General features: G+C 33.5%; 1 protein-coding gene across 1 annotated transcript in view; it reads right to left on the bottom strand.

Moving 5' to 3' along the window:
• Positions 1-271: 271 nt before the first annotated feature.
• LOC110109748 (ubiquitin-conjugating enzyme E2 36) overlaps positions 272-18695 on the bottom strand; it is a 35180-nt gene continuing 16756 nt past the window's right edge. Inside the window, exons 5-8 of the mRNA XM_020840969.2 lie at positions 1823-1864; positions 1669-1742; positions 792-889; positions 272-645 (exon numbers count right to left, since the gene is read on the bottom strand). Coding sequence (XP_020696628.1) covers positions 608-645; positions 792-889; positions 1669-1742; positions 1823-1864 — 252 coding nt within the window. The 3' untranslated portion in view covers positions 272-607. The remainder of the gene's footprint in view (positions 646-791; positions 890-1668; positions 1743-1822; positions 1865-18695) is intronic.

Here is an 18695-nt window from a genome sequence, read left to right as displayed (position 1 = left end):
ATTTGATAAATGTGAGAAAAAAAAATCCAATTCTTGTTCCAGTGGAAATGAAGCACCTCAACTAAATCATTTTTCTAATCCAATTCTATTGACCGAGACAGACAGAAATCCATGTAAATTATAAATATTTTTTATTTGAATCTACAGCTTGAATAAAAGGCATATGAAGCAAGACAACAGAATTTTTCGGTGTGACACAACTTGGTCCAATAAAGGCTGCTTGCGTTTTGAAGAATTTTTATCATGCAGCAGCAATACAACGTAGCAAACAGATCAAAGTAAGACGAGAACATTGTAATTGAGCACCTCAAGCTCACTAAAAAAGGTCTGAAAAACATTTAGTTTGCATCATCGTGATGATTTGGATGATAGACATGCATGTGTATTAGAAACCCAAGAAAAATTAAAGAGCAAGCAGTTCCAGTAGCTCATGATACAGATATTGAGTTAGTTGTTTTGAAATTAAGAGTAAATTTACAATATGCAGATTTTATACCACCACCAGCTACTTGATGGAGAAGCTTTCAAACTTTCCAGTTCATTATTGCCGTTAAAGCTAATACCAGGGTATATCAGGATTGTAGAATTTCATTTGATGAAAACACGATTATGGTCCACTTGCATATAAGCGAGTCCATTCCTTGGCTGCGCCAATCCAGTTAAGAGAATGAAATCAATGTTAGGATCTAATAAAACAATTCCAAGCTTACAAAGGAAAGCAGAAGTTGCCAGCTCGGCCCCAGCAATGGAATCCAGAGTGAAAAACAATACTTTATAAGATATGGGCAAACCTGTCTCAACAGCTTCAGCTTCATTTGTCTTCCAATGTTTAGCAATATTGTCAGAAAGTGGGTCGTCTGGGTTTGGAGCACTGAGAAGGGCTTGGATGCTAAAAGAGAGAAAGTAATGAAACGTTGTTACATACCAAAATAAAAATGTGGTAGGTCATTTTCATGAATAGCATTTATAATAAGGAAACAATTATCTACATAATAGTAATAAATGACATTAACTACAATGACTTAAGAAGCTTAAGATTTATACAGTAGAGAATATAACATTAGATAGTTGCAGAGGGAAAGAAAAAAAAACATCTTACTTTCACAATTTCAATGTCATGAAACTTCTTCTAATACCCCAATTCATATTTTCAAAAAGTAGTGGAAATGTTCAATGGTAATAGCGGAATGTCAAGTAACTCTATCTGAATAAAACAGTCTGAATTCTCTCTCATGGGCAGAAGACATCAGCATGAGCTGGCATCCTCCACATAGGGTTGTTGGATGGACTGAACTCATGTAAAGAATTCCTTGTAGGAAATTCTATAAGGAATGATTTAACATCACTCACGCTAAATTGAGATTTCTGTTCTTGTTGAGATAAAGCACTACTAATGATCAAAACTTACAGAGTCAAGATGAAAATGAGCGGTGATGAGGCATTACCTTAAAGAAACTTGAGAAAACTCAAAGTGTGATTTTTATCCGTGTTTGATCATATGAGTAGTGCATTTAATATTTTTAAAATTTCTAGTCATTTGTTGCAACCAAATTAACAAAAAAGATAATAATTCTTCAATTATTTAAGTAATAAAACTTCGGAAGGGGATCATAATTCAATTAGTGCATGAAATAATTATTTATTAGTGAAGAATAATAGGAATGTCACCTCAACAGAACTGTTCTAATCTGTAGAGCAGGACTCCACTTATCCTTTAAAATATCCAAACATATCCGTCCTAGCTGCACGTGTAGATGCCTATCATCAAGAAAAAATTACCAAAATAGAAAACATATCAACCAATAAGAGTGTATACACTTGCCTTATCAATGTTGGGATGGTATATTTTGGTAAGAAAGCGGACCTGTTACAATGATGATTAAAACATTTACAGTTCATAAGTCAATGACTCTAACGTACATGAAACTAGTAAGATGCAAATATGAAAAGATGCTTCCAGCGTGTGAAAAAACAATTGCACCCTTGAATGAATGTGGAAAGTTTTGGAAGCTGAGTTAAAATTTGAAGAAAATGATCATGCACTATCTTTACGAAATAATCAATGAAGATATAGGTCCATGGGCAATATATAACAAAAAAATAAAATATTGTGTTATAAACATCATATAACGACAACAACAAGCCTTTATCCCACAACATGGGGTCAGAAAAATTACAGGAAAGTGCAAATTCAAGTGATCTAAACATAAATCTTGTAAAAGCTATTCCAATTTCCAACTGGTATGCAAGGGCTATACAAATGTGTAGTAATCTGAAAAGCCACATAAGATTAACCTATATATGATATACTTGCATGAATAATTGAAAATTGTTTTGTATCCTTATTTTAAAACGCATTAAACTCAATCAAGATTAATCACCAAACAGGTCAGACATTCATACTAGGTACAATAATAGTGTTAAAAGCTTAGGACCCGATTCAATTCACTCCACCATGAAGATTTTTTTTTTAATTTCATTGTTATTTCTTTCACTTAAAATAATAAAAATTTATATTAAGATGGCCATATTTATTTATTGTTTGTATGAATAGAAAGAAGAAGCATATTTATTAATAGAAAAAAACCAAATTACTCTAGACAACAGCCTCAGATAACCACAAATAAAAAATTCTAAAGCCTTGAAAATCGTCATTAAAAATACTGCAATCAATGATAATCCAAAACTATTTGATTAAATAATTATCAATACCTGATTACTATAGCTAAACACTACGAAGACCTTCAATTCTTATTGATAGTTATTTGCCTAAACAGTTAATTAACATAATAATTAATTCTTGGGTGAGAACTAATCCAGTTGGAAAGGACCTTGGGTCCTTGGAAGTTGTTGCCAAAGCCTTGGATTCGATCCTTGGCTACATTATAATGAGCTCCCAACTTGAGGATTTTTGGGAGGGTAAAAAAACATTAGTTGACTACCAATTACACTTTAGACATCTAAGAGTTTATTTTTTACCTCAATTTTAACTATAACAATCTAAGAAAATAATTAACTGACTACTATTCATAAAATTAATCATTAATTTCTGATTTCAGAGCAAATTTTTTAACTAAAAAAAAGAATAATTAAATACCTATTTTATGAATAATTAATTACCTTAGGTGTAGTTTGGTTGATTTAAAAAGGAATACATTGTAAAAAGAACTGCAATGTAAAAATAATAAAGTGTATTTGAAATACTTTCAAATTATTTGGAAGTGTAAAATAAATGCAGGGATTTTTTTTTTTTTTTTTTGGCTAGGACTAAAATGAATGTAGTCTAAAATATGATAGGTGGAGGCTGGAGGGGCGATGGCGTTCAGTGCCTGTCGACGACAGTCAGTGGCGGCCAATGGTGGTGGAGGACGATGGTGAAGGTTGGTAGTGGTGGCAGACAGCGGTGGCGAGCGACGACACGCAATGAAGTTCCAGTGTTTTTGAAAAATCACCCAAATCTAAGGAATTCAAATATACCAAAATGAACTAGAAGGTGAATTCCAAATACACCAAAATTTTATACTACATTTGACTGACATAAAACCAAAAACTGAATACCAATATTCTCCAAATCCCTATATTTGGAATACTTTACACCCTTTTACTTCAAACCAAACAACCCCTTAAGTAATATCTAAATGACCTCAATGCATAATACATAATAAATTATTTTGAATAATTAATTATTCTAGATCAAATAACCATAATTAAATGTAAATAGAAACTTAATGATATTCATGAAAAAAAAAATTAAAAATAAATAAATAATAAATAATAAATAAAATAATAAAATATTCATGAAAAATATCCATTAATTTGACTAGTTGGTCTAAACAACCACTTGTAATGTTTCCAAAACATGTGATAACACCCATAAGTGTGTTCAAACTATTTCAAGAAAAAACTTTTTTTAAAATATAAAATAAGAAATAAAAGCAAACATCTTTTTGTATGGTCTGTTCAAAAAAAAAACTAGAAATGAAAATGGATGGAAACATGGCCAAATTTCCTATTTTCTTATTTCTTTTTAAAAAATAGTTACTTTAGTTGAAAAAGTATTAATTCAACATTCATGTTTTCATTTTCAAATTTAAAAACAAAATGAATTATTTCTGAAACACCTTTAATGTGCTCTTACATATATTTTAAACAAGAATAATTAGTTGTTTCAATTAATTAGACTAACTGGTGGTGCAGGATGTCTTAGGTCTGGAATTTGTAATGCAACAAAATAATGTAATGTATCAAATCACACAATTCTGGTTGAAAATTCTCAATCTAAAGACTATAAATTAGAGTAAGAACTTGCCATGTTTTGATGTAAACCAACAAATATGATAAATTCACATCAAATAGTACTATAACAATTTCCCCAATCAAAGAAATTTAAGAAGAAATTAAAACAAACAAAAGCCAAATGTCAATTAAGATACACACCTAAAAAGATCATTTCTAATATTTTCTAACCAAGCCTTTTTAGGTCTAGCTCTACCTTTTTTATTATAGGTCAAATCTAATACATCTACTCTCCTAACCAAGTCATTGGAAAGCTGACTTTTTGTGCGACCAAACCATCTAAGGAAACTCTCTAATCTTATATACCGTTGGAGCTATTCAAACTTTTCACATATATAATCATTTTGCACTTTGTCTCCAAGAATAAAGCCACTTATCCACTAGAGCATACTCACCTCTGCAGCACTTAAATTAATTTAATGCCTCTCTTTTAATGGCCAACATGTGCATAAAACATTGCAGTTCTCACCACCATCTTATAGAATTTTCCCTTAAGTTTAAAGGGTATTTTTCTATCACACAACAAGCTGAATGCTTCCTCCACCTCAACCATCCAATTTGAATTCAACTAATAATATCCCCATCTATTTCACCATCAGTTTGAACAATAAACCCGAGATATTTAAAACGTTTATTCTTATTAATGACTTGATCGCCCAAAGTCACAATCCCACCACTAAAACTATTACTACTAAAATTACATTTTATGTATTTGATTTTAGATGTATTTAAATGAAAACCTTCATACTCTAAGATTGACCTTTAAAATTCAAATTTTCATTCAACTCTCTCTCCAGTCTTATCAACAAGAAGAATATCATTAACAAAAAACATAAACCAATGCACATCCTCTTGCAAATGTCTAGTAAGAGCATTCAAAACTAAAGTAAAAGATATGGGATTAAAGCTGATCCTTGATGCAATCCAACTGAAATAGGAAATACTTGGTCAAACCACCTTGTGTTTGAACACAAGTAATAGCTCCTGCATGCATATTCTTACTGACTTGAATATAAGCATTATTAATTGCTTTCTTTTCAAGAACTCTACTAAGCATTTCTCTTCTTGTTGTTGTAGTAGTAAACATTGTTTCCCACTTGCTTCTTGTTCATTCAATATCTCCTTGCGATCAGGTGATGTGGTTACTCAATCTAGTTAATTCTTGTTGTATTTTTATTTTTTACTCAAACTACTTAAATCATGTATTCATGTTTATGATTTTTTTTTTTTTTTTTGCAAATACTCCATGTTATGAGTTTGGTACACATAAATGTTGTCACTTGATTATGTAGCTTGGTTCATTTATAAAACTAAGTTTATTATTCTTGCTGGATTGTTGTGCAAATGGTCAATGTTATTATGTTTTTCTGTTGGCTGATTCAGTTATTTGTTAATTTTTGTGAAACTGATCTCTATGTCAATGCATATATTATCACAGCTTGCTTAGTGTAACGGTGTAACACAGCATTATATTGTCCATTAGGAATAGCTACTTATTGGGTTTCTAAAGAAATGTTGTTTGGTAGAGAGAAACTGTGATGATTTATTTAAGTTGATTATCATAAATTTAAAAGATAATCATATCTACAACTGATACCTCAGATATGAATTATGTTTCTTCTATGGTTAATATGGCATAAAGATGGGCAGCCCTTAAGAGGATAAGAGAAGTACAACAACAACAACAACATCAAGTCCTTATCCCACTGTGGGGTCGGCACCACAAATCCTTTTTCTCAATTATGTCCTATTAAGAGTCCGATTCTCATTTAAATCTAATAATGGAAGGTCATTTCTAATACTTTCAAACCAAGTCTATTAGGTCTACCTCTATCTTTCTTAACATAGGCCAAACTTAATACATCTACTCTCCTAATCTAGTTATCGAAACACCAACAATTTATGTGACCAAATCATCTAAGGCGACTCTCTCTAATCTTATCTACCACTAGAGATACTCCAACCTTTTTACATATACACTCATTTCGCATTCCGTCTTTAAGAGTAAAGTCACATATCCACCTGAGCATCCTCATCTCTGCAACACTTAGCTTAATTTTATGCTTCTCTTTTAATGGTCAACATTCGGTGCCATAAAACATTGCAGGTCTTATCACCATCTTATGGAATTTTCCCTTAAGTTTGAGGGGTACTTTTCTGTCACACAACAAGCCTGATGGATTCCTCCACTTCAATCATCCTACTTGAATTCTACTAATAATATCTCCATCTATTTCACCATCACATTGAACAATAGACCCAAGATATCTCTTTTTAATGACTACATTACCTAAAGTCACAATTCCCTCACAAAATCTATTACACTCTTATGTATTCAGTTTAAATCTACTCAAATGAAAACCTTTAGACTATATGATTGACCTCCATAATTCAACTTTTCCTTCAACTCCCTCTCTAATCTTATCAACAAGAAGAATATCATCAGTAAAAAGCATGCACTAGGGAAAATCCTCCTGCAAATGTCGAATAAGAACATCCATGATTAAAACAAAAGGATATAGGCTTAAAGTTGATCCTTGATGTAATACAACTGAAATAGGAAAATACTTGGTCAAACAACCATGTATTTGAACACAAGTATTAGCTCCTGCATACATATCCTTAACAACTTGAATAAAAACATTATTAACTCCTTTGTTTTCTAAAACTCTTTAAAGTACTTCTTTTGAAACTTTATCATATATTTTTTCCTAAATCAATAAATATCATATCTAGATCCTCCTTATTCTCTCTACACTTCTCCATCAAAACTCTTAGTAAAATATATAGCTCCCATAGTAAACCTACCCGGCAAGAATCCAAAATTGTTTTGAGAAACAATAGTATTACGTCGTAACCTATGCTTAATTACTCTTTTCCATAGTTTTTATGTATGACACACTACTTAATTCCTTTATAATTCGCACACTCTTGTGCATCACATTTATTCTTAAAAATAGATACAAAAACACTCCACTCATCTGGCATCCTTTTAGTCACCAAAATAATATTAAAAAGTTTAGTAAATTAAGAAATTCCTTTATCTCCTAAGCATTTCCATACCTCTATTGCAAGAATTGTTATTTGTTTCTTGCTTTAATGCTACCATTGTCATGTCCTAAATCATAGATGAGAAAAATGGAGGGTTACGTTAGATAGTCAATAGCCAACATAAAACTTGGCGAACAATTATGACATGAGAATAAGTAAAAAACTGAAATTTTAATCTGCACGTCAATATTTTCAATTATTAGTTTCTAACATCTTCAACACTCATAAACTGGATGTGTTTTCTACTCTTTACTTATTATTCACAATTTAACATTTCACTAACAATTTGTAATATCTTTATTTCAAGTAAATAATTCAAGTTTTAACAAGTTAGTTGATAGAAAAGAGCACGTCCATTGAAAAGTGCATAGTGAAGAGCATGTCCACTTAGATTGTATAATTGAAGACTAAAGCTATAGATCAAAGGTTTTAGGAATAGATATTAGCGTCTTAATGCATTTCTTATTTATATTTAATTAAATTGACTTCAAAAAATCATATGATGAGCTATAAAATTTGAGTAGGAATTTGTTACTGCAATTTAAATTGTGTGAAAACAACTTGTGAAATTTTTAATTATTTATTTTCTTGTGTATGCTTACTTCATTAAAAAAAATTAAACTTATTTTTTTAATAATTTGAGCCAAATGAGCTCAATAAGATTAAAAGGAATCAAATACAAGCATGATGTTTATGAATAATTTCAAATATGAGTCAATTTCAAACCAATAAAACATTTAGCTAACCACACACGAACAAACATCCAGTTAGCTCAAGCTCAGCTCATTTATACTCCTAGCTAAAGGTACTATCAAATCCCAACCAGAAGCATGCTCTTTAATAAAATAACTCAAATCCTTTTGTTCTTTTTACTTAGTTCTTTAAGAAGAATTGTTATTAGTTTCTTGCTTTGGAGATTATTTATGTATATTTTAATTTGCATAAATACTTAAAGGTGTGCCTATAAATACACCTCACCCTTCAGAGCAGAAACAATTCAATTCCTTTTCTTAGTTAAAGAATCTCTTCTTCTTTTCTATTATTCCCTCTCCTCTCTATTTTCCCTTCACCCTTTTGTTGGCTATAATGTTTTATTTAACAGTGGAGTTTCCTTCCTTGCTACCACGTGATTTTTGTGGAGATGCGAAAAAGCTAGCGCAGCTATTCTATCTCTTACAAATGACGTGCTGAAGTCTCTTATAAAAGGAGTGCTGAAGGGTCGGAGACAGAAATAACATGTTCCAAAGGATTGGGTGATCGAATTGTTAGCTACAGCTGAAAAATCTTGAAGAAGATCAAGGAAAGAGTGAAGGTACTTTTGCTTTCGCTAAACCAGAGAGGATATAAGGACGGATTGTAAGACTGAAGAAAGTGGAGTTTTGTTGACAACCTGATTGTAGTTTATCAAGAACCAGAAGAAGTTTTCTCTACAAGGGGTATGAAAACTAGATCAAGGAAGAAGAAAAACATTAAAGATTCAAGAAGATGTTTATAGCCAAGATTGACGCTATACATTATAGAAATCTCTCCTTATCTATGTCAAAATAAAGAATGCACTAAATTCAAAAGAACTTCAAATAAATTTTGAATCTAATTAAAATGCTGCAATTGAAGAGCTAGGATGTACCATCATTTTTCTTCTCAAAGAGGTATGCAGTGTCCGACATATATCGTACATGACACATATTTGATACCCTAAACATGTTAGATTAAAAACAAATTGGATACGTGCGTTTTAAATATTTTATTTAAAAAAAGTTCAAATATAAATCTTGTATTTCAAGTTTTAATTTATTAAAAATATAAAAAATAAATTTCATATTTTCTCTTCACATACTCAAATTATTCACCCTTGCTCAATACCTCATTCCCCAAGCATTCTCATTTTTATTTCTCAGTGGCATGTTGCACCTAGGATACCATCTCAACTTCGACATTCGACGTCATCACAGCATCAACATTTCAAATTCATCTCAACATCAAAGTATGATGTTATCTTGACATTGATGCTCGACGCCAACAATTTCTATACCCACAATCACGCCCCCGAGCCATCTCGACATCTCATTGTTATCAACATCAACTAAACATCAATGAACAACACTATTTCAATATCGATGGTCGAAGCTGTCTCAACATCGATGCCTGATGCCCTATGACCATTGCACAACATTGATGCCTAACTGTCAACAACATTATCGTCTTCCCTCTCAATGTCTGACATACAACATCAACACTCAACTCTTAACATCCTAATATTAATCATTTTAATCACAAATCCTAGTTAATTGATCTATTATTTTTCAATCCTTCTTAATAACTATGACTATTTTTAAGATATAAAAAATATAATACTATGTCCAACTCGCATCTATGTCCAATATTTTCAACAATTGATGTCTCATATCTATGTCGATGTGTTCATGTCTGGGCATCATAACTGAAAAGCTAATTGAGGGAAGAAGATGAAGAAAATGGGAACTAGTCTAAGAACCAATCAAAATCCAAGTCAAACGCAACAATAAAATGCATTCGTTTTCATAAAGAAGATCATTCCATGAAAAAATGCCCCAGGATGAAGAGCAAGAACAAACAAATGGCTAAAGATAAAGATATTGTGTTAGTGAAAGAAGGCTTTAAGAGTCTTTAGATCCTATAAATATTAAATTAAGATCCAAGCAACTCATGGATCCTAGACTCTGGTATCCTAAATAAGAGTTAATTTTGAGTCTCAATGAAAAAGGTGATACTCTGTATTTATAAAACAACATGACATGAATAGTTCAAGTTGAAGGAGTCATTCAACTCAAACTAAATGATGATATAGATAGACAACTCGTGTTGAAATTCATGAGGCCAATCGTATTGTTTTAATAATTCCAAACATTATTTATTAGATAACATATTATTCTCTGCAATATATATTAGTTGTTTTTTGTGTTATACTAACATTTCAGATATAACATATAATAAATCAAGTCAAAGAAGAAAACTCAAGAATTGCAACAGAGTCTAGTCAAAACTTATAATAAGAGTCTATAATTTTCCCTTTCTTTCTATATATATATATATATATATAGGTTTATATTGGTAAGCCAAACGAGCACACACTCAAAGGTGAGGATGAAAATTAAACACTTGATTTCTCTGTTGAATCATATTATATGATATCAATTGCATTGTACGATCACTTGTTTCAAAAAACAAAGTAAATGTTTATTTAAATTAATCAAACTAAAATTCAGCATAATTAATCAAACTACATGACCTTTGATCATACATAACGATTAGTTATTTTGATAAAACACACACGCTTGGATATGAGCAATCAAATTTAGACAAATTTGAATTTTAAAATTTGACTTAATCATAGTATACGAGCACATTTGTGATGTATAATTATAAATGAATGTTGTCTAATTTGTATTGTTGATCAAGCAATTGAATCAGGATCAAATCTTGATTAACATTCATGTTGTACGATCAAAATCGTCTAAGACGAACTAATAGAACTTTTGGTGGACGATTGTTGATCCAATTCAACTAATCGTACTGTACGATTTATATCGTACAGTCGGATCTATCATAACTCAAAATTGGGTACGTAGTTTAAAATTGTGCAATCAGAGGCGTGCTTCTGCGAAGTTCTGGGCAAAATCACCTCATTGCCTAAGCAATTTTAGTTCCTCATGAGACGTACGCTTCTTGCACTGTGAGGCGCGCCTCTGAGGCTGAATTGCGCAATTTAGTGTGAGGCGCACGCCTCTAATAACCAGGACCCACACACTTAAATCTAAATGCAACAAGGCTTCTTCCTCCCTATCATCGCAGCCTACCCAAAACCGAGCAGGGAAAAAAACCCGCAGCCCGCAAGTTCTTCCGCACGTCCGCTCGGCCTCCCTTCCCGCCGCCTCTCCCACCGGCGCCGCATCACTCCGACGAGCTTGAAGTGTCCGACAGCCCTCTAGGTGAAGTCCACAAATGATTTTAAGTTTTTTTTTTAGTTCAACAAAAGATTTTTCAAGAGAAAGAAAATCTAAGGATTGAACTTTTTTGAGATTTTTTGTTTGTTTTCATATTTTTGTATTAGGAAACATGGTTAAAGCAAGGAAAAGGCAAATACGTCATTGCGACGTGACCCTTCTTAGAAATATATTGTGCAAGTTGATGTAGAAGGCGACGAGAAGACGTGTATTTAAAATGCAATTTTTGTAATAAGGTGGTGAAGAGATGAGTAACTTGCATGAAGGAACACTTATCTGGCTCACATAAAAATGTAGCACCTTGTGCGGATGTTTCGGATAACGTGCAAGAGGAAATTATAACTTATATGAAAAAGAGTACGACGGCCAAACATTTACAACATGAGCAATTTAATGAAAGGGTCGAACAAGGTGCTTACTTAGGGAGCGAGAGTGGAAAGGGTCTTCCTCCACTATACATAATAAAGGTGCACGGGGTCTTATGGACTAGTATATGGACCAGTATATGACAAATCCATGAGAGAATAGAGGACAAGCACAAATGATGCCTGCTGTTGGTACCAAAGACGGCAGGTTTGCATGGATATTGGCATTTTTTTTTTTGAGAATACCATACCATTTAATGTTGCGACATCGCCGGCCTACTTCAATATGCTGCGGTCTATAGGGTTGTATGGGAGAGGGTTGAAAGCACCTTCCATGTATGAGTTGCGAACATGAATTTTGAAGGAGTTGCATAACACAGAGCAGAGCATTGATGAGACTAAACCGACATGGATTGAGATTGGTGTTACCATTATGTCAAATGGATAGTCTGACATGAAAAGCAGGAGCTTGATTAATATCCTTGTCAACAATCCCTATGGCACGATATTTTTACGATCAGTTAAAGCTTCAAATAAGATTAAAAATGCTTAATTCATTTTCAATTTACTAGATGGGGTTGTTGAGGAAATTGGGGTGTATATGATTGTTCATGTGGTGACTGACAATGCCAGTGCATATAAAACAGCCGGTAAGATGTTGATGGAGAAGAGGAAACACCTGTATTGGACCCACTGCGCAGCACACTGTATCGAACTCATATTGGAGGAACTTGGTGATTTACATCAACACAAGAGCGCTCTTTCTAAGGCGAAGAATATCACAAAGTTCATATACAACCAATCATGGGTCTTAGCCTTAATGAGAAAGTTTTCAAAGAATGAAATCATTCGCCCTGCAACCACTAAGTTCGTTATTACATTTGTTCACTACAAATCATTTTCAATTCCTAATGCAAATTTATTCTACAGGTTTGCCACATCTTATTTGATATTGCAGAGTCTGCTGGATGTGAGACAACCACTTGAAGTAATGTTTACATCAACACAATGGCTTAATTCTGCGTGGGGGAAGAAAACTGAGGGGAAGGAAATAAGAAGGCTAATTCTAAATGATAAATTTTGGGCTACTGTGACCTATGTCATATTGAGCACGAGACCCTTGGTATAAGTTCTATGTTTAGTGGATGCCGAGAAGAAACCAGCCATGAGTTTTATATATAATGCTATGGATGGACGAAAAAGTTGATTGCACATAACTTAGGAGGAGAGGAGGCAAGTTATAGAGAGATTTGGGATATCATTGATGCTCGATGGGAGGTCCAGTTACACCATCATCTACATGCAGCGGCATATTATCTCAATCCTCAATTCAATATTCAGAGAGGAAATCCTCAAACCCGGAGGTGAAGCTTGGCTTGAATCACTGCATTGAACGACTAATACGGGACCAGACCGTCAGGGATCCTGCAGATTTATAACTTGTTTTATTTCGGAATAGGAAGGGATTTTTTGGTCTGCAAGCAACAAAATCAACTATTGTCAAACGGTCTCCATGTATACTTATTTTATAAATGCATAACACTTTAATATGTTCTGATTATCATTTTTCTTCTTGAAAAAAGTTGAATGGTGGATACAATTTGGTGATTCCACCCCTGAGTTACAGAGTTTTACTGTTAGAGCTTCGGGACTCACTTGTTCTCCTTCTGGGTGTGAGCGAAACTGGAGTACATATAGTCAAGTGCAAACAAAGATAAGAAATTGGCTTTCAACACTTAGAATGAACTCCCTTGTGTATATTATGCACAACAAGAGATTGAGAGAAAGGAGGTTGAGGATTTGAAGGATGATGAGGGCTCGTTGTTCTGTGATGATGTGGCATTTGATAATGAGTGGTTCATAGATGACGAGACAAATTTGTCATTATCAGATCTACAACTAGAGGATCTAAGTGTGGATATCTTGAGGGGAGAAGCAGATCAAGTTGGCACATCCATGATGCAAGCAAACAAGATAGAAAAAGCCAGATAAGGAGAACGATGGGAAAAATTATAATCAAACTCGATTCAAATAGTAGAAATCATCTATGACATCAAAAACTGACGAATAAACGAGAAGAGAGATCAAAAGAAACAAAAGAAATATAAAAAGACGCTATCCTCAGAACAGCCGACAGAACGATTTCCTCACATGCATCGAAATGTAGGTTAAGTAAAGTATGTGCTTAGGGCTAGCAAATCGATGGTCCACCACAGCAAGATAGTCCAAACATCCAACCAAACTCCTCCAGCAAATACTCCCAAATAAGCCAACAAACACCTCCCAAAGCTCAAGAAGAAGGATACAAATGGAGTGGAACTTGCGTAGAGAAGAAAGAAGTAAGAGGTCCAGACGAAATAGAGGAGAAGAAGAAGTGCAGAAAGCTCTCAAGCTTCTCCAAGAAGAAGAAAACCCTCAGATTTTTAAGAGACTAAGCTCAACCAAATTCAACAACTTTTTCCTTCAAAAATCATCTACTATATATAGGCAAGAGAGAGGAACCAAACAATCAAATCACCTCCAAATAAGCCAATAAGATTTAGGGAAAAGAAAGGTCAACAGACATTTAAACAATTCCCAAACGACACAGCAAAACAGAAGAGGGAACTCACGGGAACCAAGCAGAAAACCGCGGAACCGAGCAGCCCAGCACGGAACCAAGCAGCCAGCTGCAGAACCGAACAGCCAGCCACGGGAACCAAAGGAGCAAGGCATGGGAAATCACACAGCACAGGGAAATGAGAAGAAAAAGGGGAGGAGAAGAGGCAAGTTCACTCCAAATTGAATCCTTTATTTAAAGCATACCTTTTTAGAATAATGAGCTAGGATGCTCAATAAATCTCCCAATAATTGAACTAAACTACAGCTCAACATTAATGAGCTAGCAACTTAGGAAAATAAAGCTCAACTCCAATAAACCACCACCTCCCAACATCATCATAAGCTCAAACCGAGAACCATAAGCCAACCCGAGAATCAGCAGCAGCACAAGGGACCAAACAAGCTAACAAACCAAAGGTCTACCATAGCCCAAGCAGAACCTACCATGATCATTAGATGCCTTCCATCATTGGATAGCTAAAAAAAATATAAAAACTAAATAAAATACTAATGTTCAATATTTGAAAATGAAAATACATAAATTATGATTGCATCAATCCCCCCCTTGTGGAAGAGTCTCATCTCCGGATGAGAAAGCTTCAATAACTTTTTGAAAAAGATCAGGATGACGTCGTTTTAGCTCATTAGCATCCACCCAAGTGCAGTCGGTCAGAGGTCAATTCTTCCATTTTGCCAAGAACCTCTTATGCTTGCCATGTCTAGTTTTAGAAATCCTGACATCAATAATATCTTCAATATGTTCTTCAGTTTTTGCAAAAGAAGTAGAAGGTGGCAAAGTTTCAATTTCTACATAATCGTCAGAATTTCCTTCATATAAAGAAAGGTCATAAACATTAAATACAGGAGAAGTGCCAACAGAAATAGTTAGATCCAACAGATAGGCATTTGTGTCTAATTTTTGAAGCACACGAAAAGGTCCAAATCTCTTTCTATTTAACTTTCTAAAAGTACAAACAGAAAATCGTTGGCGACGAAAGTAAGCCATAATCAAGTCACCCTCATTGAAAATAACCTCTTTTCGATATTTATCGGTAGTAGACTTGTACTTAGCATTAGCTTTTTGGAGTTTTTCAAGGACTTGCTGTTGGATGGTCTTTATGTGGTCAAAAGTTTCAAAAGCTTCAGCACTAGTTTTGTTAGGTAAATGCAAGCAGTTTCTATCTAAAATGTGAGGAATAGGTTGTCCATAAATAATTTCAAAAAGAGTTTTACCAGTGGAACGATTAACAGAATTATTGTAAGCAAACTCAGCTTGAGGCAAGACTAAATCCCATTGGGAAGGTTTTTTTCCAGCAAAACACCTTAATAAATTTCCTAAGCTTCGATTGACAACTTCAGTTTGTCCATCAATTTGAGTATGATATGCACTACTAAATTGAAGAGTAGTCCTAAGTTTTGCCCAAAGAGTTCTCCAAAAATAACTCAAAAATCTAGTGTCTCGATCAGAAATAAAAGTACGAGGAACACAGTGAAGACGAACAATTTCTTTAAAAAACATATCAGCAATGTAAGAAGCATCAGAAGTTTTCTTGCAAGGAATAAAATGTGCCATTTTGCTAAAGCGATCCACCACCAAAAAAACAGAGTCAAATTTTCGAATAGTAATAGGCAAACCCAAAGCGAAATCCATAGAAATATTCTCCCAAGGTTTGTTTGGAATAGGCAGAGGAGTATACAAACCAGAATTTTATGAAGTTCCTTTGAAAGATTGACATATTTTACTTTGTTTAACCAGTTTGGCAATTTGCTTTCTCATATGAGGCCAAAAATACTTTTCTTGAACTAAAGCAATAGTTTTTCCTTGCCCAAAATGTCCACCCAAACCTCCACTATGAAGTTTTTTCACAAGTTATTCTCTTAAAGAGTTTTTAGTTATGCAAAGTCTAGACCCCTTAAACAAAAAACCTTAATATATAACAAACTGTGCAGAATGATCAGTTCCAGAAGCAAGACAAGAATCTCAAATACCCTTAAAATCATAATCACTTGCATAAGTATCTTTCAAAAAATCAAAAGTGCTAGTTGGATAAACAGATACCAACAAATGAGATCTCCTACGTAAAGCATCAGCAACTTTGTTTAAAACACCAGTTTTAGGTTTGATATAAAAAGTATACTCTTGCAAAAATGAAACTCACTTGGCATGCCTTTTATTCAAACTTTTTTGAGAGCCCAAAAAACAAAGAGCTTCATGATCAGTATTTAAAACAAACTCCCTTTGAATCAAATAACACCTCCAGAATTTCAAAATTTGAACAATAGCATAAAACTCCAAATCATAAGTAGAATATTTAGATCTAGTTTTATTCAGTTTTTCACTAAAGTAAGCAACAGGTTTTCCCTCTTGACTAAGCACAACACCAATGCCAATATGAGAAGCATCGCAATCAACTTCAAAAAATATTTTTAAAATTTGGCAAGCTAAGAATGGGAGCTTGACTCATTTTTTCCTTAATGATTTCAAAAGTTTTTTCAGCTTGAGGTGTCCATCTAAATACCCCTTTTTTCAAGCAATCAGTAATAGGAGCAATGAGAGAACTGAAGTTTTTTATAAATATTCTATAGAAAGAAGCCAAGCCATGAAATCCTCTCACCTCACTTATATTTTTAGGAATGGGCCAATTTTGAATTGCTTCTATTTTTATCAGATCCACTTTTATTCCCTCAGCAGAAACAATAAAACCCAAAAATGTCAAGCTCGAAGTCATGAAGGAACACTTTTTAAGATTGATGAAAAGCTTTTGTTATCTTAAAATTTGCAACACTTGCTTCAGATGATTTAAGTGTTCAGAAGAATGAATGCTATAAATCAAAATGTCGTCGAAAAAAACCACAACAAACTTTTCAATAAAAGGTTTCAAAACATGATTCATAGTTCTCATAAAAGTACTCAGAGCATTTGAAAGCCCAAAAGGCATCACAAGCCATTCATACAAACCTTCTTTAGTTTTAAAAAAAGTTTTCCATTCATCGCCAGGCCTTATTCTTATTTGATGATACCCACTTCTCAAATCTATTTTAGAAAAGATTTTGGCACCACTTAGCATATCCAGCGTGTCATCCAGTCTAGGAATTGGAAATCGATATTTAATGATAATTTTGTTTATTGCCCTACTATCCACACACATCCTCAATGTTCCATCTTTTTTTGGTGTTAATAAAGCAGGCACAACACATGGACTTAAGCTTTCTTGAATCAAACCTTTTTTTAACAAATCATTCACTTGCTTAAAAAATTCAGCATGCCTAGATGGACTCATTCTATAATGAGGAAGGTTAGGCAAAGTAGCTCCATAAATTAAATCAATATAATGTTGAATATTTCGCATCGGAGGCAACCCAATTGGCAACTCATCAGGAGTTATGTCAGAAAACACATCAATTAAAGCTTGCATTTCTTTAGGAATTTGAAAAGCAGTATCAGATTCTTTTCCCAAAACCAAATAAGCGACTTCAGAATGTTTCAAATCATTAACATTTAAAAGCAGTTCAGGAGACTTAATTTTGGCAACCATGTTATTCTTAACAGGTGAATCAGGCACATGTTTTTGTGAACGAAGAGTGAACTCTTTATTATTTTGAATCAAAGTGTAAGTATTTTTCTCTCCATTGTGAATAGTTTTATGATCGTATTGTCAAGATCATCCTAACAAAATATGGCATACTTCAAGAGGCACAACATCACAAACAACTTGATATTTAAAAGATCCCCCAATTGATAGATTGATAGCACATTGCTTGGTGATTGGAACATCTCCCCTTTCTTTGAACCAAGAGATTTTATAGGATTTGGCAAGTGGTGTTGACTTTATTTTAAACTTGTCAACCAGTTTTTGAGAAACAAAATTTCCAAAACTCACACTTTCTATCATAAAAGTGCAAATTTTCCCTTCAATTGTACAAGTTGTTTTAAATATGTTTTTTCTTAGACACATATCCCCATTGTCAATTTTTGTTGTTAAGACTTGTCGAATCACTAAAAACTCTTCACCTTCATCACCTTCAACATCAACCTTTTCTAATTCAATGTCATTTTCAGACCCAGACTCATTTACTTCTTCTTCTTCCTCCAAGTTTTCATCATTTTCAATAAGATTATTTCTTGGTGGATTGTTTTTCCTACAAGTGGCAGAGAGATGACCATAAAGCCCACATTTATAGCATGCTCCAATTAATCTAGGTTGATCAGTAGATTTAGCACCTATAATTCCCTTTCCTTTATCTGCATTTTAATTTTCAAATGTTTTAACTTTCACACCAGATGTTCTCCCAGAAGTTTGAGATTGAGTTTTAATCCCGCCAGTTGGTCGTCGTTTATATATTTCCATTACTTTATTGTGACCCCTTTCCCTTTGATGTTGCTTTTCCAATTTTAGTG

This window comes from Dendrobium catenatum, unplaced genomic scaffold (genome assembly GCF_001605985.2).
Source record: "Dendrobium catenatum unplaced genomic scaffold, ASM160598v2 fragScaff_scaffold_370, whole genome shotgun sequence".
Lineage (NCBI taxonomy): Eukaryota > Viridiplantae > Streptophyta > Magnoliopsida > Asparagales > Orchidaceae > Dendrobium > Dendrobium catenatum.
Note: the sequence above shows the minus strand (reverse complement) of the source record. Positions and strands in the feature narration are given on the sequence as shown.